General features: G+C 34.7%; 1 protein-coding gene across 1 annotated transcript; it reads right to left on the reverse strand.

Annotated features, from left to right (window-relative positions):
* Positions 1 to 3,276, reverse strand: LOC123532884 (uncharacterized). The gene is made up of 4 exons (XM_053517523.1): positions 3,125 to 3,276; positions 1,984 to 2,098; positions 1,039 to 1,251; positions 1 to 135 (listed from the first exon to the last, which is right to left on the reverse strand). The coding sequence occupies exons 1-4, from the start codon at positions 3,165 to 3,167 to the stop codon at positions 72 to 74; spliced, it is 435 nt and encodes a 144-aa protein (XP_053373498.1). The 5' UTR covers positions 3,168 to 3,276; the 3' UTR covers positions 1 to 71.
* Between the last annotated feature and the right edge of the window lie 22,492 nt (positions 3,277 to 25,768).

Below are 25,768 nucleotides of genomic sequence, written 5' to 3' on the forward strand. Positions count from 1 at the left end.
TATTTTTTCTGTATTTTACTTCTATAATAAATAAAAAGTACAAATATTAACAAACAAATCAGACGGAAACATTAAACAGTACAGTCTACAACATGTACATCACGGTGTGTGCATTTGTATTTTTCGTACTCGCAACTGAAATAAAGAATTATGGCTGTTTAGTGGAAATAAAGAATAATGGATGTTTAGCTGAAATATAAAATTATGGATGTTTACTAGAAATATAGAATTATGGATGTTTACTAGAAATATAAATTTACTAGAAATATAGAATTATGGATGTTTACTAGAAATATAGAATTATGGATGTTTACTAGAAATATAAAATTATGGATGTTTACTAGAAATATAAATTTACTAGAAATATAGAATTATGGATGTTTACTAGAAATATAGAATTAGGATTATTACTAGAAAATATATTATGATTTTACTAAATATAAAATTAAGTAATTTAATAGAGTTTACTAAAATATAGATTTATGTATTTTTACTGAATAATAAAATTATGGATGTTTACTAGAAATATAAAATTATGGATGTTTACTAGAAATATAGAATTATGGATGTTTAGTTAGATGTCCGTATGGTTTTACATTCTATCTTGCACTGAAAGGTTTAGTATTAATTTTCAAAATGATCAGATGGGCTGGCAGACGGGAAAATCACATGTGAAAATAATTAAATTAAACTCTTCAAAGTGCTTGCTCAAACAATAAATCAAAAGTCAGTTTATTAATATAACCTTTTACTTCTAAAAAGGACAAATAAATGTGTTTGCTTAAAAATATAGACAAAAGTCCGGAAACATGTTTTACACAATAAAAGCCTTGGTATAGCTCAACACATAACACCAGTTCAAGTCCTGACAAAACATGTCCATATAACGATTACCCGCAAAATGCGGTAAAACAGTGATTATTTCAAATAATTAAATCTTTCCAACATTATGTCGTTATGCAATATTTTCGTTTAAAGAGACAGCACGTATAAATATTTTGACTCGCAAATGTTTCAAGTGTATATACATGTACTTACTAGTTTTCAAACGACCTTCCGTTAGATGTGCAAGTTTTTTCTCCTCCTGCTGGACAGGACAGGTGGCTAAGACTTGTGCACATGAAGTCAAACACGATCTCGGACCCAGCAGCATTCACAGGTGCCGGAGTTGTACCATCAGCAGATGTACAGGCTCCGGTATGTCTCAAGTCAATGGTGTTGTCGACACAGTGAGCTTTGCTGAACTCACATCTGAAAAAATATTCACATTTAATATTTCCCGAAATCGCAGCTCTGTTTTGAAATATATTTAGTATATATAGTTTTCTCCAACAGAGAGGAGAAAGTTACTTTAACGTAAATACGATGTCGGTCAAGCTGGAGGCAACGGGATGGTTCCCCTATGACATAAAACCACATCTCCTCATTTGACATCAATATTTGACACACCTGAGTGTGATATTATAATAAGCCTAGTGATTTGTTTGTTGTTTTGGGATTAGCGCCGTCTTTACAGTATTTCAGTTATGTTACGGAAGATTCTGAACCAGTACCAACATGTTCTCTGCAAGCGGCAGCCAGCTTTCCCACTCGAATCAGAGGTGGAGGACGAATGATTTCAGACACTATGTCTTTTATCAATCGTCACGGAGAACATACATTGTACGCCTCGCCCGGAGATCGAACTCTCGGCCGCGCGATCAGCGCTCTCCCTACAGCTGAATAGACATATAAAACATATTCAGTAGATGAATGCATGTATTTTTAAGATGCGAGCCCGTCGCTGGACTTCGAGTGTTTATATACGGTATTATGCTAATCTCAATACTTGACAGGTAATGAAAGTTGTAAAAAATGTGCGTTTAACTAAGTTTTTCTACAAAACTGAGTGCATTACCAAATTGTATGAGAGTTAAGAAAATCTGCGAGATGTTAAATTAATGTAAATCAATTAACAGATCTTTTAAATTTACGTATACTAACTTATTCTTGTAAGTGACTAGATTAGTTCCGCAAGTTGGCTCGGGAGAAAATCTGTCACAGTCTACAGTAGGTGAATTAATCCAGTAACATCGATAGAATGTTGCACCAAATGTTCCTGAAATATGATAAAGATTTCGTCACATTTTACGATAAAAAAATTCTCCCAATAGCGAAGTATTAAGGTCAACAATTATCTCAAACTGATGTATTTCTCGCAGAAAAGAGATAAATGCTGTTTCTTCTTTATGCTTGTGTTGGTTTGTATTTTGTATTTAAAGTCCAATAAATTGTTTAAAATAACGATTGAACAGACGGCAAGTTACTGAAATGTAAAGTGTACATTTAGTCATTTACTGTAGGCATTGTACTAGAGATCAATCAATGACACAAATATTAATCCTATCCTGCATTTACCTGTTGACCTGCATGACACAAGTTAAAAGGAATAATGCAGTAAATATATGGTTAAAAACTTAGTGATAAGTCATTTCGTTGTAATGTCAATTTTCATGGTACATACTGAAGAGTTTTTTCTTGTTTTTAAATATGATGTGTGATATGGTATAAACAACATTATATCTAAATTTCAGCTTAAATAGTGGATATGAATTTATTCTATTAGACTTCAAACATTTTCTGGCGTCACACAATAATCGTATACTTGACAACTTTTTTGGATTGAGATAGGTTCTTTCTGCATTAATCCATGTATTATTGGGGATTAAATATTTATCAATGACTTGATAGGCAGGACTATCTGCAAGAGTTAAATAAGAAGTTTCAGAAAATCTTAAATTATTTATTATGCTTCAAAATCAAGACTTAAGTATTATATTCAGTCTTAAATGTTACATATCAGCAACCAGCATTATCTTTTTAATTATTTTTTTTATAATCTAAAATTTTAGATACTATCTTTATTTACTATTTCAATCTTAAATCGCCCGTAAATTCATTACTAGATATTTTAATTGGTATTGCTTCTACAGACAAACTAGAAGTCAAATGTTAGGAGAATATAAGACAATATTTCTTAGAATGAACAAAATTTCTTTAACAATTTCAGCATCTTAATCATACTAATAAAGTTTATCTTATATTAATTTGTTGTTTTATTCTTTATCCCTGAAAAAAAGCTTACCAGAACAGCACAGAAGACCGACCAATATCGCTGAAAGCCTCATTGTTGTTTTCCTTCAAGTTTAATCTGAACTGCCTGTGCACATACAGCAGTATTTATAGACTTTCCGACAATGTTTTAGTCACGTTTGTGGCCGTGACGTGATTATAAAAGAATTTCGTAATCGCGGCTAAAGGAGCGTCACCTACCGTTCGGTCACTTTTATCAAGTTAACTTATACGTAGGAGCTCTTATACAACTCCGTTTTTGCAAATTATTTAGTATCAGTCAGCAAATCAAGTTACACTTCATATTGCATTAATGCAGTATTAAATTGTACAAAACACTGTATTTTTGAATCATTTCGAAATTGATCTACCTCTATAATGTTACTGAATTATTTCAAAATAGTCTGTGTATTTGTAAAATAGATACAAGTTGAATTGCGGAGGGGTTAGGATTAAACTTAATACAATAACGAGAATTTTTGCACATGCCTTTGATATTCATACACTGATACAGGTGTGTCCATCTACACCTGCAGTTGTTAGAAACGTTTATAGTATAACCTGAATTAGGTTGTCATTTTGCAAAGTTTTACGTTACATAAAGTAGTTTAAACTGTCTGCATCCGATGTATTCATATTATAAATCATGTCTAGACAAAACGTTAATAATTATTCTGAACATTGATATTCTGGGAGAAAACCTAGAACATCTGCGGTAATAAAATAAATATTTTCATATCAGTCTAAGAGCCACCGTGTGGACAAACATTTAACTTCAGTGATAGACGTAAGAATGTTCTAAATATGTCTTCTCTATGAATGCCATTTCCTAAATGAGTTTAATATTAGATAAGATTTAATACAAAAATGGAAACATTAAGACGTTTTGTTAAAGGGACATCCTACCAGAGATATGTCACGATATCTATATCTAAATGTCTAATGCTATCTCCGCATGGCATGGATTCTGTTTTACTTGGATATTCTGCTGCGTTACTAATGATGGAAAGGGTTTTCACTCTATATTCTACGAGGATTGTTCAAATATGAGTGCATCTAGAACGTTATCTCGCTCATTAATGCGAAAATCACAAGGAAATTAAGATTATTGGATAGATAAACATGTTAGCTTTACATTGATACCACACCCATTAAAATCCGTTCACTTTAGCTGTGTCTATCGCTCGCTAAACATTGCCTTCTCGTGTATACTAATACAAAATACGCCGTTGAAATAGGTCCTATATTAAGAATCGTTGTATTCTTGGCATAGGGTGTAAAGACATTTTTGATGAAATATGTTCTGTTTATGGGCATAATGAAATGTCTTTTCGACAGTTATTCGTTGGTTTAATAAATTCAAATGTAGGTTAGTTTCAACAGAAGATGCACCGCATGGCCGTCGGCCGAAAACAGCAACGTCTGCTAAGATGGTTGCTAGAGTGAAAGAAATAGTTGCTACTGATGCAAGATACACCGCTAGGCAAATAGCTAGTATGGTTGGCATCTCATTAGGAGCAGCTTATACAATTCTGAAACGTAATTTGAAAATGAGAAAGATCTGTGCTAGATGGATTCCCTATCTGTTGACAGATGAGCAGAAAAAGGCACGCGTGCAATGCGCAAAATTGTTGCTTAAACAGTTTCCAAATCACAATGCACGGTCTTTCGCAAATGTCGTCACTGGTGACGAGACATTGATTCACTTTTTTGAGCCTAAACGAAAGATTTAGAACAAAATATGGGCAACAAAGTCTGGCAAAAGACCATGCATTGCAAAGCGGACCGTGAGTGTCAAGAAGGTAATGTATGCCATATTCTTCACAACTCAGGGTCCTGCCATTCAGGTTGCTGTACCTAAAGGCAAATCCGTAAATGCGAAGTTTAACAAGACTAAAGTTCTTCGAAAACTGAAGAAATATTTCAAAAAATCGAAGACCCGCAACTGGTTTGGCCAATGTCAGATTGCTATATGACAATGCGTCATCGCACAAGGCGTCTATTGTACAAGACTTTCTGAAGCAGGAAAAGGTTGTTGTGCTCCCTCACCCTCCTTATTCGCCTGACCTTGCCCAGTGTGACTTCTTTTTGTTCCCAAGGCTAAAAAATACCTTTCTGGTCGAAATTTTGTGCAGCGCAAACACCTCGGTTCTGCAATATTCCAGTGTCTTCACGGTATACCTAGAAAAGACTATGAAGATTGGATTAGAAGACTGAAACTTTGCTTATCTGTTGGAGGTGAATACTTCGAGGGGACAAAACAGAATTTTCATTGAAATCTATCAAGGATACATTTTTTTGTGCTTAGATACATTCGTATTTGAACAATCCTCGTATATGTACTTTACAAGTGTTTTGATATCGCTTTAGTATACCTCCTCAGTAGCCTAGCGGTAAAGCGCCTACTTGAGTGCGAAAGATTATGGGTTCTCTTTCCGTCGGCTAAACATCAAGAAAGATACCAGTAGCTCCCTTCATTGTCGTGCTGTAATAAAGGCGGAATTGGCCTCTTCTCTGGCATTGTGCCGTGACGATGGATACAGTATAAATTGACGAACTTGTTTCGCAAATAAATTAAGATAAATGACTGTAAACCTAACTTAAAAATTACATTTTTTTTTACAACTGATACAATCGAAATGTACTTGAACTACTAATATCATGGAGACTCGGTCCACTATTACACGTCCTTCTTAACAGAACTGCTTTATTTTCTTCGACCATCGAGTCCGGACATCATTTAATACTCTCTTTCAAGTGGCGTCATGTATAAAAGCAAAATGATTTGTAGATACAAATAGACCATGATGACCCTATATTGCTCTCTCTAACTGGTAATAGGCTTGTTATTTTAACTTTTGGGATTGAACTTAGTCCAACATAAACGTTTTGGTGTGGAATAAGTAGTACAATGTATGTAAGGAAATGAAACACAGAAAAAAAGTCCTCAGAATATCAGGGCACATTTTTGAGATATTGCTTCTTGAATTTTGATGTAACGTCTGATACAGCCCGTGTATTGTGGCCGTTACTAAGGACCATGTGTTGTATTGTTCTACTACTGATATACTTTAGCATAAATGTTTACTTTGAATATAAAAAAAATGATATTGCAAGATTTCTAGCAAGTACTGGTAAGCTACATTTAGTATTTTACCATCTTTGTCAGAAGTGTTTCAGAACAGAGAATTTCTAACCAAATTTGTATATATATATAACTAAGATAAAAGGATGATCTACTGGAATTATCGCCTATTTATGTTGTCATTGTCTGAAATCAACAATACCAAAGAAACAATAATTATTTTAGCGTTAATAATCTTTTCATGGACGTGTTTATTCTCATTCAACGACTGTCAAAATTGGATACACAAGGAAGAAGCCTAGTGAGGGTAACACTGTGCACTTGCAGGATCCAGACCTATAATAACACAGCACATCACTAGCAAAGTTTTCAAGTCTTTCGCATCGAACAAATAATAATTAAGTTTGTTGAAATTTATCTCATCGAGTTTAAATAAAAATACAGCCAACAAAATATAATTATGAGATACAAATTACCAACATCCTTTTTCTCTGAGGTAAAAAGCTCCCGGAAGTTTCGCTTCATGTGTTTAAGCTGAAGTGTGTAGAGAGTGTGTATTGAAGATGGGAGTATTTTATCATGCCTGTGTAAACTGTGCAGTTGGCCTTTCTCAAAGATACCTCTGTGATTATTGCATGTAAGGAAATTCTGCGTTGTCATCTGGGCAACCGTGTACAGGTTAAGTGATTGTTTAGGTATATCTCTGTGTACTCGGCTAAAAGTTGGTATACGTCATCTTTACGTACAGAGTTAGTTGTTAAAACATCATCAGAATATAGTCAGGGTTGTAAATCCTGTATTTGTTGAGGACACCATCGGATTTATCTGCCGCATCTAAAGACTTAAGAATAAATTCAGATTATCCTTCAGGTCATACTTTAGAAACATTATTAACTGCGTTAATAACATGTAGCGCGGATAAAGAAAAACAGTCTCCATAGCATTTTTCCCATTTAGGGAACTGTAAAATATTCATACCGACCAGACTAAACATTGCGTCTAGTCAAAATATAAATCCCATCAAAAATATATTTATCATTGATGTTATCTTACAAGACTAGGCTGAAACCATGAAATACTATCACCGTATTATATTTAACCTTTACCCCGCTAAATTTCGAAAATGGACTGGTCCATTATTCAATTTGGGCATTAGCACTTATTATTTAAATGGATGTTCACTGAAAACAGCGACTGAACAGCGAACAGTGCAGACAATGATCAGCCTGCACATCCGTGTGATGGGAGGCTGATCTTGGTCTGCACTAGTCACAAAGGTAAAACCACTTGCCGCCATAATGTACTTTTGCTGCAATATGGTATCTATAATAAATATATTTTCCAAGTAAAGTCACTTCTGACTATAGAAGAAATGGTTCCTTTGGATAATTGAAAACACATTAAATATTACAAAATACGCACCTGTGTGTCTCTTATTATCATTTTCTCAGGAAATGGATTAAAGCAACACCGGATTTCTAGACAGAAATATCTTATTTGTGTTAATTATCTTCACCTAGGCTTTCAGTGGAAGTGATAAATTAAGTCTTCAGAGACAAATTGGGTCTTCGCCGCTTTAATAGATAAGGGGCATTCTTACCTGATGATTTAAGTGTCTATGGCTGTTCCTGTTTAGAAAGGAAGTCAATGTCACTTCGATTTATTGTACAAGTATGTTTTGAACGTTTACAACGGTTTAAAGAAGATAAAAATTTGATAGTGTCCATTCACCTGAATAGAATAGTGTCTCTATGATGTTGCGTGTGTACTTGAAGGACAAACGTGAATTACATTGAATTCTTTGTACGTTGTTTGCACTGCATTGCTGTAAATGACATAATTCTTGTATCTTGCTTTGAATGGCATTGTATTGAAATCTCTGTATGTGACTTCAATGGCATTGTACGTTTTAAGCGGAATGACCTTGCTCTTATTTGATTACCTTTATTGTAGTTGATTTTGTTTTTATTTCATTTAATGACCGAGTTTTATTTTACATTCATTTTGATCTATTTCTTACATACTATTATATTATATGTTAGTTTTAATTTGATATATTTGTTATTTCATTTTTATTGGGAACACTGCCGTGAATTTCACAGAAAAGGCATTTTTATTTGTTTTATCCTTGTTGTTACCTTTGTATTACATTGTATTTGCTATTCTTTTTCAATCAAAGGTTCGCAGTTGAAACACGGGGTCATACAAATTTTTATTCCTATTTGTACGTGTATCAAAGTATAAGAATGGTATTTACGTGAATACGAAAGATAATTGTTCTGTAGCATAGTATGACATACGCACAGTTTCAAAACACTGACCTTTGAAGTAATAAGAACGTGACTGGTTAAAATAAGTAACACGCGGAGACGATGATTTATTTCCCTTTGACCAAAGTAAAAACCAACCGTCATTTAAGCATGTTAATAGCTTCGGTGTTCGTGTTCTAATTTGAAAATAGAAACATATTTTGAGCATGTTGTTTCTCTACATGTTGTGGTAAGAAAATCCATTTGCATTAGATAAGAGTTATTTATCAATACCAGTCAGTATGTTTAATGATTCCCTTAGGCCTTCTTTAATGCTCACTGAATTTGGTTATAATCAGACATTCTAATTTATCAAACCAGAAGAATTGCGTGGATGCATTATAGTACATCAGCTTAGTGAATACCATTGCATAACAAGCACTGACGTTTATTAACAGTCCGATCGTGCGTTCTGTTTCTCTTCTTTGACAAAAAATGTCGCGCTTGTTTACAAGACGTCGTGTGTGGTGTGTTTGTTTTACTGGACTGAGAAGCTCAATTTGGAGTTAAGGGGATTATTTCTCCTGATGTAGACTTTTAGACTTTGATAGCGGTGAATTATCTACATGAAAGTCCAGAAAGGAAACAAATCATAAAAATTCTTCATCACAGTCAAAACAGATAATGGTAGCCGACAAATTAACACGACGAAAAGGGCAATCTAATAACGATTTCCTAGCTGAATTTACGTTAAAAAATTCTGTCGTTTTCAAAAGTTTTGTAAGTATTGCCAAATTTTACGAATATAAAGACGCGTTTTTGAAAACGTAATTGCTTGGTATATTCCATGCTATAACGTTGGCTTTTGGACAGCGAACATATGATGCTGCAATAAAAGTTATACCGTACAGAAGTGTTTAAGGTTATATTTCCTGGTTTTAAAAGTAACACAAGTTTTTGGTGGTGTTGTGCAGTGAAAAATCAGAAAAATCGTTAAAAAATCAGATAGCACAAAAATGTATATCTTTTAACATAGAAACTACAATAAGGATAAATTATTCAATAAGTTTATGTTGCTAAAATTTTAAATAACGAAAATTCTTTTTATGTTTTCATGACACTTGTCAAAACTTTATTGTTGTCCAAACTTTGACACATGTATAAACTTTAATCTTTGATAGTCCAGAATGTGCTAAAAGGCTTCTAAATCTATTTGTGATAAGGTCATTGTGACTGACTTGACAATTTAAATGTTAAGACTTCCTGACTGATAAGGTGTTGATTGCTGTCAAAACGTCTTAATATTTCAAATACTTGTAATTTTATTACCCTGTATGCTTTCTTGAATTTGATTGGTTTATACTGTTAATTGCACTTACTATAAGGATCATTTCAATTGGTCAGTTATGATATGCTGAGAAAAAATATATTTTGAAGACAGCAAGTTTGGGAGAATAGATTTGGATTTCCAAGTGATAACATTGTGGTTCTCCACTAGAAAATAATTTGATACTCTTTTAAATATATGTACTTTAGTTGTTAACGTCAGGATAACCTTTGACGAACTTGTTATTTTTTAACTGTGTGGTTTTCCACGGACGAATAATAAAGAAGATAATCTGGAACTGTGTACTAGAAGTTACACATTTCTGGTAAAAAAGTAACAAATGTGATGTGAATTGACAGCTGAGACGAGACTATAACTTTTATGACACAAGTTAACTTACGCCTCGGTCACAAAACCGTACGATGTCCGTACAGTTTTGAAAAATCGTACGAGTCAATTTTAGAATCCTTATGGTCTCTGTACAATCGCAGCATCTGGTCACAGTACCTACAGACTCCGGACGATCTTTAGAGGATGCAATCATAGGATATCCGTACGGACATCGCAGACAAGTCGGGCGGAGCTCGTAAGGAGCCCGGCCGTACCTCGTACGGTACTCGTGGGTTCGTACGGCGCGCATGACACTCGTACGGTGTCCGCACGGTGTGGTGCGACAAGAATAAATCAGTTGGGCGACGTCTGAAATTTTCATTTTCTGTACGGACATCGCAAACATGTCGTACGGAGCTCGCAAAGAGCCCGGCTGTACCTCGTACGACGTCCACTAAGGAAGTCGTACGGAGCCCGTACGGCGATCGTAACGCCCTGCGAGTCCCGTATAGACATCGCACGTTCTCCGCACGGTGTCCTTAATGTCGTTTGAACATCATACGTTGATCGTGCAAGTCCCCTGCGATAATCGTGCGGGCATCGGCAAGCCTCGCAGCTTTCCAAATCAGCACGGACATCGTCGTATGCCCGTACGAGCTCTTCCGGACCCGTGCGGTTCCTGTACGGGGCTCTTGCGAGCTGCTCCCGAGTTCGAAAATCTCTACGAGCTCGGTGAAACATTTTCATCGAGTTGCCGAGTCCTTTACGAGATCAAAAAATCCGTACGACCCTCGTACGAATCAACGATGTCCGTACGGATGCCGTACAAGTTTGCCACAATTCGACTGAAAACATACTCGTACTGAGCTCGTAGCGTTCTTGTGACCGGGGTATTAATGACCCGGAGTTGTCTTTATATTCAGTGTTATACTACGGTCACAAGAACGCTACGAGCTCCGTACGAGTAAGTTTTCAGTCGAATTTTGGCAAACTCGTACGGCGTCCGTACGGACATCTTTGACTCGTTCGTTAAAATATGTACATGAATAGACAGACTAACGACATCCAACGATCCTAAAAAACTCTCCACTTACACTTCGTGCTCAGGTGAGCTAAAGGATTTCCCCAAGATTCCTGTTAAATATTCAAGCAGTATTGAATCATAAACACAGTCAGTAAAATATGTTTGGTGTAAAAATAGTGCAGACCTAATGTATGTATAGCTAAGCACAGTATAAATGTATACTACTTTTAGAAATATTGAAAGTTTTGAAAACAAATGACTGTTTTATTTGCTATTCCATTGTGAATGTAGCTTCACAAATTCAATTTATTCTTTACGTGAAGTTAAAAGCATTTGATGGAGGAATTTTTCATTTTAAGTTAGTACCTACTTCAGTAAAAGATGCATCTTTATACACTATTTTGTACTAGGCATTCTGATATTCATTGTTTCTCTGACATGTCCTTTTAAAAATACTTTTCAGATGTTGTAATTTTATTAATACTACTTTGCATTATTTTCACCAGTGGTATTCTTTCTTCTTGGTGGATGGGCAGTTATAAAATATTTCAGTAACTTAAATGGGTCCTCCGTAGCAGAGTGATTAAGGTCGCTGACTTGGGGTACTTTTCCATTCTCTGTGTTGGTTCGCGTCCACGCCTGTCTCTGAGTTTGTTCGAGTCCACGCCTGTGTCGTCATGTAAGGAAGCCATCCAGTCTGCGGTAGGTGCTCGCCGATCTTTGAAATAATGCCTGAAGCGGAACGTTTGTCTGCTTTTACCGGAGAAGTTCATTATGACCTAAATTCTTTCGATAAATATCTGTGTATATTGCATTCACTTAGTAATTAGTGATGTTATACTACTTTTACATTTTCCTGTCATCCGTCTTACGTGGTTATAATCCCAGACATTGCAGACTAAGCCATGGCGCCTGGAGGAAAATATATCACAATTTCTTCCCGATTGTTTCCTTGCTAAGATTGTTAGCGTTGACATCTTAATTCCTCAAAATGTAATGCAGCTTTTCATTTATCAAACGGATCTGAAAATTCTTAATATTCCCCGAGCCAACGTTATTTCCTTTTGATAAAAAAAAGTTCAGCGAAACCGAATAATGTCAAGAGGATGATTGCATTAACAAAATTGATGAAGCTCTTGACTTGAATTTTAAATCATTGTCATTTTTCACAATGTGAAGTTTCTCGTTCACATTTGTTTTTGGTACAAGAAGTCCTGTCAAAAATTCTCAAACTGTGTTATTTGTGTCAGAATGTCTTGACTTTTTTATGTAACAAAATCACAGTTTGTATGTCATAAAATAAAAGGTGGAAAACACAGGTCGCCCAACACGCGTCACGCGTCATTGCGGTAAGCTGGAAAAGAAACTACAAACACAGGCAAATATTTGGTGAGTATTGATAATATCGATAATAATGCATGAAGTCGTGTTAGAATCTAAATAATATATCTCAGTTTTTTTCTTTGTTTAAAGTTCAGATGCCTATCTTTTTAATGCCTTCGCATCTGAACTCCAAACAATGATTTGTTTCAACGACGGATATATCATTTCGTAAGTAAAAGTATACCGATTCACAAAAAGTAAAGCGTCCGAGATGCTTTTGAAATGATGAACAAAACCATATTAAACTGTATATATTTTTGTACAATTATTTAATCTTGGTCTTCTCTTCTTTTTTTCTCAATATCAGATATACATTAGTATCAATCTCCGTGAAAAAGAAGTTACTCGGATTTGTGATAACAACTGTGAAGTAGGTTTAAATGTTTTAAACCATTTACGCTTGTCATTTAGATCAAGCTCTATTTCTTGCTTTTTTGTAGAAAATGGCGTGTTTGAAATTTTAACTGTGCATTCTTGTGATTTATTTAGTTACCCAATTTGTTCTTCGATGCGGAACAAACAAAGAGCGACCATAATAAAAGGCAGTGGACCTTCTCTAGTAACATAACTACCCTTCGTAATATTGACCAGTTTCAGCAGGCTATCGACCTTCTTTGGTAACATAGCTACCCTTACTAATCTTGACCAGTTCCAACAGGCTATCGACATTCTCTAGTAACATATCTTGACTAGTTTCAGCAGGATATTGGCCATCGCTAGTAACATAACTACACTTACTAATCTTGAACAGTTCAAGCAGGCTTTAGGCATTCTCTAATAACATAACTGCCTCAACTTCGTCTTGACCAGATTAAGCAGGCTCTGTGAAACATTAAGAATAATCGCCGTGACATCTTACTTTTTACAATGTTCTCACATCAACCTCTGAATGGAATATTTTTATGTCACACTCAACCCGACAACATACATTGCCAATTCCTATTATTCCTTTCATGTTTTCAAAAGTGGCCTTAAATCTTCTATGTTTAACAGGAGAGAGGGATTCACAGCATCCAGATATATATGAATGGACGGGATGAATATTTAAACAGATTAAACAACTCTCCAGTAATTGTTTTCCCAAATTATTTCCTGCAGTTGACTTAGACCACGTTAATTCGATAGCCACACATGTAAACATCATCTCATTGATATCACTGCTGCGTGTTCTTAACTTTAATTTTCAGAAGAAAGATAAGCCAAAAATACTGATAAATCATTATTGTATCGGTAATGAAATTCTGCAGGCAGTTTCAAGTGCACCGTCTTTCAGTAGTCGTTATTGATTGTGCAACCTTTCAGCAGAACTGTGTCTTCACAGCTTTTATAGATCAGGTCAGCCTAACCTATCGATACTGTATTGGAATGGTCGCTTTCTGTTACAGAATGTGTGCTTATATTGCAAATGTTGCTGGAGAACAATTTGATACGTAACGAATACTCTCCCTTAGGTTAACATGGAACATTCGCTAGTGAAGAGGACATAAGCATCCAACGTCGATAAAATAATAGTTAATATTACGTATAGTAATACAAACTTAAATACTTAATAAATGCATTGTTTAATAAGTTCTAAATCTCACATTACATTTATCCATATTGTACTGCGCTTTGCTGTATACAACCTTTTGCTCTACAATGAAATTAACTTTATATAATTTCAATTTGTAGTACTTGTAATATTGTAAATTCGGCAAATACTGCTCGCGTAGATACTATTTTACAAAGAAATTTAAGACTTCGGATATCAGATTTTCATCCTATCGATACTTACTTTTCGTCTTCTTTTTCAACAATAAATATGATGTCATTGTCAATGAAATTTAAAGGTTTTGAATTAATATTATAATATTAAAGTTACTTCTTATCAGAAATATGAAAGTTATTTTATATTAGCATTTCAATACTTCGTATCAAATGTTATTACTTAATTAAAACTGTCGTCTTTTAAAACATTTAAAGGTCTAGTCCCATAAACAAAATACGACCACAAAGACAAACTTGCACGACAAATAAGATAACATACACAATAAGCTTGCATGTTAAAACTGTGCTAAGGGGGCACAATTTCACGCATAAAGCAAGAAGTTATGTAGGCAATGTAACTAAAAGTACAAACTTAAGGTAGAACAATCTATTTTAGATATATGTGTAGTTAATTGCATCAAAGTACGTAGACTGAAAAAATATTACAATATCATTTTCTGAAAAAAAAAATGTTATTTGAGCTGGAAAAATGATCCTGGGTAAAATATTTGGAAAAAAAGGAGACAACTCCGCTAAGACTTTATGGTAGGCTTAGGTGGCTTTTGACCTAGAACGTCCTGCAAACTGTGCACTTTTTACCTCTAGGCAGGGAAAAAGCATGCATAATTGCCACACGGATTAGCAATCTGAATAGAAAACTATGTAAAGATCAAATAAATTAATGCCATGGGGAAAATGTGACAATTTCTGTGGTGAAAGTCAACAAACAGACGATTTTTTTGAAAAAGTCAAAACCCACAGAATTTCACAAGGTAAAATATGCTGAAAAGTTTACTGCTGGAAAGAGAACAATCTCTACTACCCATGTATATGCGTCAAAGTATGGGAAAAATATCTAGAAATAGGGGAAAATCATAGAAATCAATTTCAGGACTGTTAGATGCTTGACTGTGTTATCATGGATAGCATTTAACATAGATAGGTTACTTTTCCTTTGCACTGATATATCATGGACAGGATTAGGTTTAACAAACGGTGTTCACTCAACAATTTCACTATATAAACAGATTGTTTCCCTTGTGTAAAGAAGGCTTAGGGTAAGTTTGAAAAATGAACAGCTTGTTCATTCATATGTCATTTTTAGAGTGTAAAAATATAATAAAATATACAGTACAACTTGCATTAAGAGACCGCCAGCCTACATAGCTCAACAGGAAGAGTGTAGATCTACGGACCATGGGGCCGTGAGTTTAATTCCTGTGTGTAGCATATGTCCTCCATGACTAATTGATAAAAGACATAGTGTCTCAAATCATTCATCATCTACCTCTGATTTATGTGAGGAAGTTGGCAGTTACTTTCAGAGAACAGGTTTGTACTGGTACAGAATGCAGGAACACTGTTAGGTTAACTGCCCGCCGTTACATAACTGAAATACCGTTGAAAACTGGTGTTAAACCCAAAACAAACAAGCAAATTAAGATACCTCTTCTGGGAATGACAAAATGCTATATCGTAATGCAACAGCTCTCCTAAAACAATTTAACAACAAACTAGGTTTTTTTTTTTAACAACAGAAAGGGAGTGGAACTGAAAAAGTGGTCCCTAAATGCAGATGGTTCTTAACAGACGTGGCCACTTGAGTAAGTTTGCTTGTACGTGTCTACACGGATTCTGTCTGGAAGGCCAGAACTAGGAGAATGAAAAATTGAAACATCATTTGCTGAGTGAATAGTATAGTTTTGTTGTTATGTTTAAAATGTATCAACTGCTGGTTATTTTAAATACTAAAGGTAATAAAGAAAATCCAAGCAGCAACTATAAACCATTTGAAAAACCTTGAAAATATAAACTAGCCGTAAATTCAAATTCTAATATGCAAGAATAGTCCAAATCCTGTTCTGGTCAAATTTAAATTCAATCAGTATTAATTCAAAATTTCACACAGAATCTAAACTAAATTTAGTATAATATTATACCAAGAATATAAGTCATCTCTTTAATGATATTTTTAAATCCACAGTGTTAATGTATGTAAATCCATCAAATGTTAAATGTCCAAACTGGTAATATTTTGTTATTAAGAAATACAGGAAAGGTTTTTCAAGAAGATCCAGCTTAGGTTCTTTTTTCTGTCCTCAGACAGCTTCCTTTTAAAAGTATAATGGAAATTTAAGGCATTTTCTTTCTTGCTTCACTAAGAATAAAGTAAACAAAATTATGAAAACGACCCAGACTTTAATCTAATGTTAGCACCAAGTTTATCAGCATCTGTGCTGGAACCCTCTGGGAAACCCTATAATATAAATAACTTGTTGACATACATGATGGCTCAAAACAAGGACATGCTTTACAGTAAAGAATGAGTAAAACTAGGACATGCTTAACAGTTAACAGTTGGTCATCAATAAATGAAAAGTGAAGCGTAATGGGGAATGACATGTAAATAACGATGTCTTCTAGAGGTTTCATAAACCTTTCACTCTGGATAACGTTTGACTGCATCTGCTGTATGTCTCAGCGACAGCACAAATTGAATCATTACAATATATGACAATTCAATTCCCTAATTAACTAGTAAATTTGGAAACTGTTGAATCAATAGATTAGCAGGTGTATAAAATTGGAACCTGTTGAATTCAATATGTTATCTGCAGAAATACAGTTAAGTTGCAAGTACTACCAATATGTACAATGACTACACAGGATTCCTACTGTCATCTGCAATATTTCAGAGACAAATTACTGTTTGGGATATATTATTTCTTTTTACCGCCTCGGTAGCCTAGTGGTAGAGCGTCCGCTACAAGTGCGGGAGGTCTTGGGTTCGATCCCCGGCCGCGTCATACCAAAGACGAAAAAAATCAGTACTAGTAGCTTCCTCGCTTTGCACTCAGCATTAAGAGGATAGTGCTAGGACTGGTCAGCTTGGTGTTAGACTAGCTACTAGTCTGATGATAAGTTTTTTTATATACTAATGTATTTCCTTGTCAGATATCTTTCATATATAGATTTCTCCCTGTTTATAGATTGCTCCCTTTTGAATATCTGGCTGTATTATCAGACCTTACATTCGGCAGCAAGAAAAGGTAACCATGTTATAACTATGAAGGGAAGTAATTTAACATCAAAGGCCTGAAGGGCCTGAGAGTCGGCTAATGATTGATGTGCTGGTAGTATAGCCTACCACTTTCAGTTTGTTTTTAGTATTTTTCCCCCAACAGAACAGAGATTTTGTTACAATCGATGAAATAGACATTCAATCGATGCCTATTATACAAGTATTTAAACCCAATATATTTCTCTAAAATTGAGGAGTGGTTCGCAAAAATAAAAATGCTGAAAGTACAAGCTACAATTTGACAGCTGACACTAAGATACTGCCCATGACTATATATATTTTTCCAGTAAACATTTGCCTCCGGCATTACCAAAGCAGGCAAGTATCGGCTGGTATATATCCGCACATGATAAAATTTGAATATGACAATTTATATATTGAAATTTTATAGCGCGTACTGCCACATGCAATTTGTAACAGATGGACGAAAGAACTGTTCAGATATTTTACAGATAACGGGCCTGGCGATAACCGTGTCATACATTAGATATTGTTCAATCATATTATAAGTAATGTGAATTTAAAGTATACTTACTTTTGCGTTTAAAGATATGTTAATGTTGCTGAGTGTTAACATATTGTGTCATGAATGTTTACACAGGAAAATTGCGCATTCGAAACTAAGGGAAGTTACTCGGACTAGCTACCAATTTCGGAAAAGAAAACCGATACTAATTAATGCAGTTCTTTTTTTTTAGTTAAAACCATCATTTATTCTTTTTCAGACCTGTTAACCCCTTCAAAACCATGTCAGTAGTCCCCAAGTCCATGCACTTTTAATTATCCATTTTGATTCATGTAAACAGACAGGCCTAGACTGGGCTGAAAAATATTTGAGCCATTTTTACGTGGTCGGTAGCAGGGTGGGTGTGGGGAGGGGTGTTCCCTTGAATTGCAGTCAGATTTGAATGGGCATTGTTGCAGGTGGTAAAAGGGCAAATGTATCAAACTGTAAAGTGGCAATATGGGGGTAGGGTGTGGGAGGATACCCCCTCCTGCAAGTAGGGTTTGGGTATCACCACAAGAAAATTTTGAAAATGTACACCCTTGATACAGCCTTTGGTGCGATTTCTAACTGAAAATTTTATGATTGTTTCAATTTCTAAATATTACCTAGATTCTTTTTAGTATTACAATATCCAAAGTATGAATGACTGTCACTTCATATTTTTACTTTTAGGTCATGCCTCAGGAAGAGAATAGAAGTCTGATATAGATTCTATGTATGTGTTATAAACATAAATTCTAGAATCATTTCTGTTACAATAATATCTATCATGTCTGTTACTTGAATGTTAAAATTTCCTAACACAGCTTGATATTTATCAAAAATATTATATCTGGATACGTACACTTTTCTTAATACCGCCAAAATCTCCAGTCTCAACAATATGTTTTTCAAATTGTGATGATACGAAGAAAGTTTAGCAGCAATTGGCAGTATCTGACATTGAAGTTTACGGTGAAATTACCTCTTATTTAAATCATTTTCATAAAAAAAGTTGTTTCGTTTCGTCAAAGCAGTCTGACACAAACGATCTACTTTCGATTTCCAAAACCACAAGAAAATACAATTTAATGTTTCGCCGATTGTTTATTTCTCGAAAAATAAGAAATAAAATCATTTTTAAAATCAGTAGTAATTAACCAAACCAGTAACAGCTTCTTCTTCCGATAATTTATCCGTTTACTGACTTCATACCATGTGTCATCATGAATGGGTGACGGTTTCATTTTTTTGCGACTTGAATCGTACGCAAATCATCCGAACCAGTCAAAATTCCAGAAAGCTTTCAATTTAGAAAGAAGTTATAGACGTTTGCATTTTCGTCACTCGCGATTTTGCATCATTTTTATCTGGCCGATCTTCGTAGTATTTTTTCGGTAAACCGAAGTCCGTATTTTCAAACGCAAAGTCGTAGGAGCGTTGTTATAAACAGGTCACGTGTGTTCTCCGACAAGTGCCCAGAATGTAGTTAGGATTCATCCGCGAAGTCTCGCGGAAGAATTAACGTACTGCACATATATTATTCGGGTCATTTAAAATGAAGCAGTCATAATTTAATTTCATCGATGTGGTAAACTCTTTGATAAGAGACATTCCAATGCTTTCAGAGGTACCCGACCCTATAAAATACTAGCAGTATGTTCTGGAACTAAACTTTGTCTTTCGCTGGATGTTACGCAATCTTTGTAAGCCTGCGCAATTCATGAAATGCACAGCGCAATAAATTTGTTATTTGCGCAATGATTTTAAAGATTATTTTCTGAAACGGACAGGGTAACAAATGGATAAGTTGGCTAATAAGTTAATATGCAGTTTTTATTTGAATTTGTGAACATCAGATTTGCAATTTTGAGATAAAAGGTCATAAAATTAGTCACCATAATCATATGCGCAAATGTATTACCAAATCCCGCAGAATCGTTATGCCTGTTTATGCTTAATGAGTTACCGCGGAAGAAAATACGCGGCTTTATTCGAGTATTGCACAATTACACTTCATGAATTTGACAGATTACATCGTATATTGGTCGTAGCAAATGGGATTGAAATAACTGAACTTCATCCGATCAATGAACTCTTTGAAATTAAAGACAATCTAATGGAACTACATCAATTCGCTGTGTTGTGAGGCCATTTAATGAGAATGAGAAATCGGGCGGTAGCAAGGACTCGTCAAACGCTTTCAGCGTTTAGCCGACTCAATAAAATATGAAAAAAGACTATGACTGGCAAATGTAAGGACTGAGACCAGTCTAGCTTGGTGTCAGTATAATGTGACTGGGAGGGGTATCATTCCACGTGTCTACGGCGTGATATTCCATTGAGGCAGCACTATAAAGTTGGGCATTGTGCTCACTACTACAAGTAGACACCGCCGTTTATATGGCTGAAAAAAATTGAAAAAGACGTTAAACCCGAACGCACGCACGCACGCTCGCACACACACGCGCACACATACTTGTAAACAATACCAATCGGGGATGTAAGTTATAAACCTACCAACTGGGAACGTCTTTATTACTGTAGCTACAGTTATCATATTTCTATCAACTCTTATACTTATCTTTAAATTATTCCATGCTTTAGATTAAAGCTATCTTCAATTGTTAAGCAATAAGATTTTTCACATTCAAAACGGGGAATTTTGTGTTTAAACCAACTGAGGTGAATGTGTAACAAACCGGGTGTTTGTGTATAGACGAAATGCGGAATTGTGTGTTTCAAGGAAACGGGGAGTTAGTGTAAAGACTAACAGAGGTACAAGTGTATTACTAAGCGGGTGCGTGTGTATAGTTGAAACGAGGAACTAGCTATTAAAATGGTGTATGCGGAAGTTCTTTTCTTTACTTTAAGCTCCTGTTACATACCATATATATGAGAAAAATAAATAGGGGGATTTGATTTGATTTGATGGGATTTACGCCATTTTTAAACAGTATTTCAGTTATGTCAGACGGGCAGTTTACCCAAAAATCGTTCCTGGAAATATCAAATACTAGTACTCAAACTGTCGGTAGCAGGGATCGAACTCATGTCCCTAAATTAGTGAAAGATTAGACTGATTTTAAGCGATTCTAACCACCCGAACACAGAGGCGGTCAGTCAATAGAGGAAGTTCTATATTCTGTATGTAAGAACATGTAGTACGTTAATATTCGACATTCAAAGTTGTCTATATCAAATGTTAACATTAAAATAACTGTTTATGAAAAGATATAGAACAATCGAATAACAAACCAGACACATTATAAAGATACATAATAAAGCACAAAACAGTATCTGATTGTTTCAATTTTATGTTTAAATCACTTTTCATTGCCTACAGCAACTGTTGAACTTCGATATTAAGTAATATTGTATATTTTAGTTCCTTCTTCATGTTTAACTAAATATTTTCATTAAGCATTCACAAATCTGTGCTAAGCAGACAATTTATTTTTGCTTCAATTCTACTCATTCCGAAGGCAGAATTAACAGTCTTAACATATTAGTGATTCCTATAAAAACACTCGGAATAAGGAAATCATGCAAACAACAACAACACCCCCCCCCCTCCAAAAAATACCAGACAACTTACTGGGATTATCTCCCAATCGGGGTAATATTTCAGTTGTTGTGTTCCTACATTTGAAATGTGTATTATTATATATAAATTGTATACATTATCATGATTTAAACTCTAGTACCGTTTGATATTTTATCATGATAAGTTTAAAAAAGATACGGTATTTTAAATTGGTAAAAATGACGTCCCAAGAGTAGGATATTAACCCATGACCCTCGCTGAGAGTGAAGGCAAATATGTGTTAAAGTTAAGACGAAAACAATAGTAGTATGTAGGTAATTAATTTGAATAAGATAGAACTGAGACAAGCACATAACCCTAAATCAGGAAGAATGACAGTGACAAAGCATTTATTTTTATTTGCGTTTTCTCTCTCCGACAAAACTTTCGCGCTTATTTGCAAAGTAAAATTTTAGGTTCAATATGTGTGAACAGGAACCAAAAATCAGGGAACCGTTCATTCAAACTCCGCAATAATACGGAATCCCTGCATTTTGCATAAAAATTGTTATTTCTTGCGAAGCGACGAAAATCGAATTCGATCCCTCTACGGCAACATGCGATATACCGAATGAGATATATACTATCGAATTAAAAAAGATTTTTCCGGCACGTGCACTGAGCGTCTGACTTCGGATTTTTTGGAAGAATACGCTTTTTCCTTGTGCCTAATAAGCGTCCACATATCTTGTCCGAACCGCAACGTCTTGCACATTAGTACAAATATGGGCAGTGTTGTTTTTATTCCAAAATGTACCTTTAAATTGATAGGTAATCGATCCTGCGCGAAGCGACGAAAATCGGGATCGAACCCTCTACGGTTACATGCGATAATGTGTCCTTCGGTCCGTGCCGTCATTAGACAGTTCTTTTCAAATGTTTAGTTTAATCAGTTTATTCATATATTATTGTATACATATACATATTCTATTCACATACATACAACAAGCATACATAAATACATCAATGTAAATATACAAAAGGGTTAGGTCGGAAGTTAGGTCGGAAGTTATAACAACATTATCGGGGACCCTCAAATGTTATGGGATGAGTTGAAGTCGGAAATTACCGATTGAGGCAGTGCCTTATTTCATTTTATTAACAAAGACTTAAACAAAGTTAACAGCATGTCAGTCATGAAATTACCGATTGAGGCAGTGCCTTATTTCATTTTATTAACAAAGACTTAAACAAAGTTAACAGCATGTCCAGTCATATTTATTTTGTTACCAATATATTTTCGTATAAAAAGATTTTGTTTTTATCTTTTTTAGAAAACCAGGCTTCACTAATACGTTTACTTTACATAGTTAACCTTCCAGAATTTGCGAGGGTCGGGTGTTCGAATCCCACACTCGGAAAGTCTTTTTTCCAATTTTGTGACGATGTGAGCTAAGCGTGACCACAGATTTACCATACTACAAATTTACGGTCAATATTTTTATCCGAAACCGAAGAACAAGTAGTTCCATGTCCTCAATAAATTTTACGAAATTCAAGTCTGTTTAACTTTCAGAAAGCTTCTGAGATTCAACTTTATCAAAAAATGCACTGCTTAAGTACAAATTTGTCGTATGAAAATGAGCATGCTTGCTTTGATCACATGACCAAAACAATTCTTCATCACGTGACCAAAATGAACTGTAAAAAACCTACAAAAATACTATAGTACTTCAGCACCATCCGCGTGGATCTATAATCGGTATTAAAACCAAGTTGCGTCTTTTGTAAACGTTTTAAATTAAAACTCAATTCCTGCTAGAAAAGTTAATCGAAATTTTATTACATCTCCAAAGAGCTTGTTTTGGTCCCATCTAACTAGCACGGCGTGCGTTCTATTTTCGGATAAAATTGCACCCGTGTATCCGTTGAACTTTGTAACATAGAAATGGGTTTATGGCATGGAACCAACAGAAGAGGTGTTATCCAATTTATTTTTCATAGAGACGAATCATGGACGAATGTAACTGAAACTGGCAGTGTTAGGGGGTGATGTTACTTTCAATTATTTCTGTGTTTCTTAAATGAAATGCCTTGTTTTTGCACGCTTAACAGTATAAACGCAGACTGTAACATACAATGCATTTTATAACATTATTATAATTTAGTGGTGTCATCTATTAACACATGGCACTGACTGTAGTGAACAGCTCGAAGAACTTCTTTATAGATCTAATACTAACAGATATTTCCGGAAAAAATCAATGCATATATATAAGTAGCTTGAAGTTGAAACTTTGTAAACTGTATAATTGATAGACCAAAATTCTGAGTGATGCTCCTGAATATAATGATATTCTCAATTTAGTATTTTCTATTATCAAATCATTTTATTAACATAGCAATAAAAGCGAAATGGTGAAACAATAAGCCGGACAAGATATCTGGAAATATAGATATATATGACATTGTCTTGTGAACGGAGAACATCTTAGATTGGTAATTAATTAATAATCAAAATTTTTATTTCACCAATGAGCTAAAAATGTCGAAAACATAGTTAGATCAGTGATAATGATTTAAACCTTGGTGTGTATGTACTACGAGTTGTATACAGCTTAACCGGCGAACTGCAGTAAATGGCGAAGGAAATTCTAACTGTGTGATGACTAAAACCTACCTACCGGGGAAAAAAATTTCTATCGCTCAGAATAGACTCAAATGGTGAGAGATGACTAATTTCAAGGTCAGGTATTGTTATATTGAACTGGGGAATTCCCCGGTTCGTGGCGTATCCCCGGTACGTTGATGTGTATTCGTACGCAATTACCCAGCTGACAGCGTTTACACCCCCAACACACATCTTATTTCTTAAACAATTCATTTTTTCTGACGTCCCAGTTATTACGTCATAGCGTTAAAAGGCATAGCTGCGCACTGGAAAAGACACCAACAGAACACAGGCGAATATTTAATGGATGTCTTCAAGGATGTACTTAAAAATCATTGGTAACGTGTTAGAATCGAAATAATATATCTCATACAATGATCTCTCGTTCAGATGCGTCTTCGTGATATAATTCTTTCGCATCTGATTTCCAAACAATGATTTTATTCAGCGCCAAATCACTACATAAAATATATTATTTCTTAAATAAAAAAGTGGACATATGTAATAAAAGGATCATTAAATATAATTACCATTGATGTTATCTGTGAAATTAAAATGTCCACTTTCAAGACCAGGCTGAAACCATGAAACCATGAAATACCGACAACGTATTATAATTAAAGAGACTAACCCACACATTTTAGGCGAAAAGTAATTTAACTCGAATATCAAAATAATAATAATAAAAAAAAGGAATCTGAAAGTGACAAGTGGTACAAACTGATTGAAATAGTGATTTTGCAAGATATTCTTACAAATAACGAAAAGTATTGGCTTCAAGGTACTAAACCGTTGCAACGCTTTTGAAATAATGCAGAAAGTTTACATTCTACTTGCACGTTTACCAAAATCTAACTTTAATTTCACCCATTTTTTATTTTTCAATATCATATGTACGTTCTATTCAAAACTTGTTGGACATGTTGAAAAAACTGTACCAAAACTGTAGGCGAGTATCTAATTTACTGAAAACATACTTTTATTGCAATATGTTATCTATAATTTATATTATTTCCAAGTCAGTTTGTTCAGATAAAGTCGCTTTGGTGTATAGAAGAGACTTCCTTTGGATAATTGAGTAGCCAATGAATAATACAAAATACACACCTGTGCGCCTCTAATTACCATCTTCTCGGGAAATAAATCGAAGCATCAATGGATTTCTAGACAGAAATTTCTTTTTTTGTGTTAATTTTCTTCACCTAGGCTTTCAGTTGATGTGATAAATTAAGCCTTTTGATGGAACCTTTCAGACAAATTGGGTCTTCACCGCTTTAATAGATAACGAGCATTCTGACCTGATGATTTAAGTGTCTATGGCTGTTCCTGTCTAAAAAGGAAGTCAATGTCAATTCGATTTATTGTACAAGTATGTTTTGAACGTTTATAATGTTTTAAAGAAGATACAAATTTGATATTGTCCATTCTTCTGAATAGTGTCATTCTTTGTATGTTGTTTGCTCTGCAATGCGTAAATGACATAATTCTTTGTATCTTCCTTTGAATGGCAAGATATTTGACTTCATAAAAAACTTAAACAAAAAAAAAAAAAGTTAGAAAGGTGCATAACTCAAAATTCAAATCAGAGTTATGGTGATTGTTTCTCCTGTTGTAGACATTGAATGCGCTGAATTATTTACATGGAAGTTCAGAAAGGAAACAAAACATAAAAATTATTCATCACAATCAAAACACATAATGGAAGCCGACAAAATAACACAAGACGAAGAAGGCAAACTAAAAACGA

This window comes from Mercenaria mercenaria, chromosome 11 (genome assembly GCF_021730395.1).
Source record: "Mercenaria mercenaria strain notata chromosome 11, MADL_Memer_1, whole genome shotgun sequence".
Classification (NCBI taxonomy): domain Eukaryota; kingdom Metazoa; phylum Mollusca; class Bivalvia; order Venerida; family Veneridae; genus Mercenaria; species Mercenaria mercenaria.

What these genes read in the sequence shown, in the direction of transcription:
- LOC123532884 (XM_053517523.1), bottom strand. Translation starts at nt 3,167, where the DNA reads ATGAGGCTTTCAGCGATATTGGTCGGTCTTCTGTGCTGTTCTG. An exon ending in CGGTCTTCTGTGCTGTTCTG is followed by an intron (nt 2,099 to 3,124) that starts GTAAGCTTTTTT and finishes ATCATATTTCAG; the next exon opens with GAACATTTGGTGCAACATTC. An exon ending in GGAAGGTCGTTTGAAAACTA is followed by an intron (nt 136 to 1,038) that starts GTAAGTACATGT and finishes TCTTTATTTCAG; the next exon opens with TTGCGAGTACGAAAAATACA.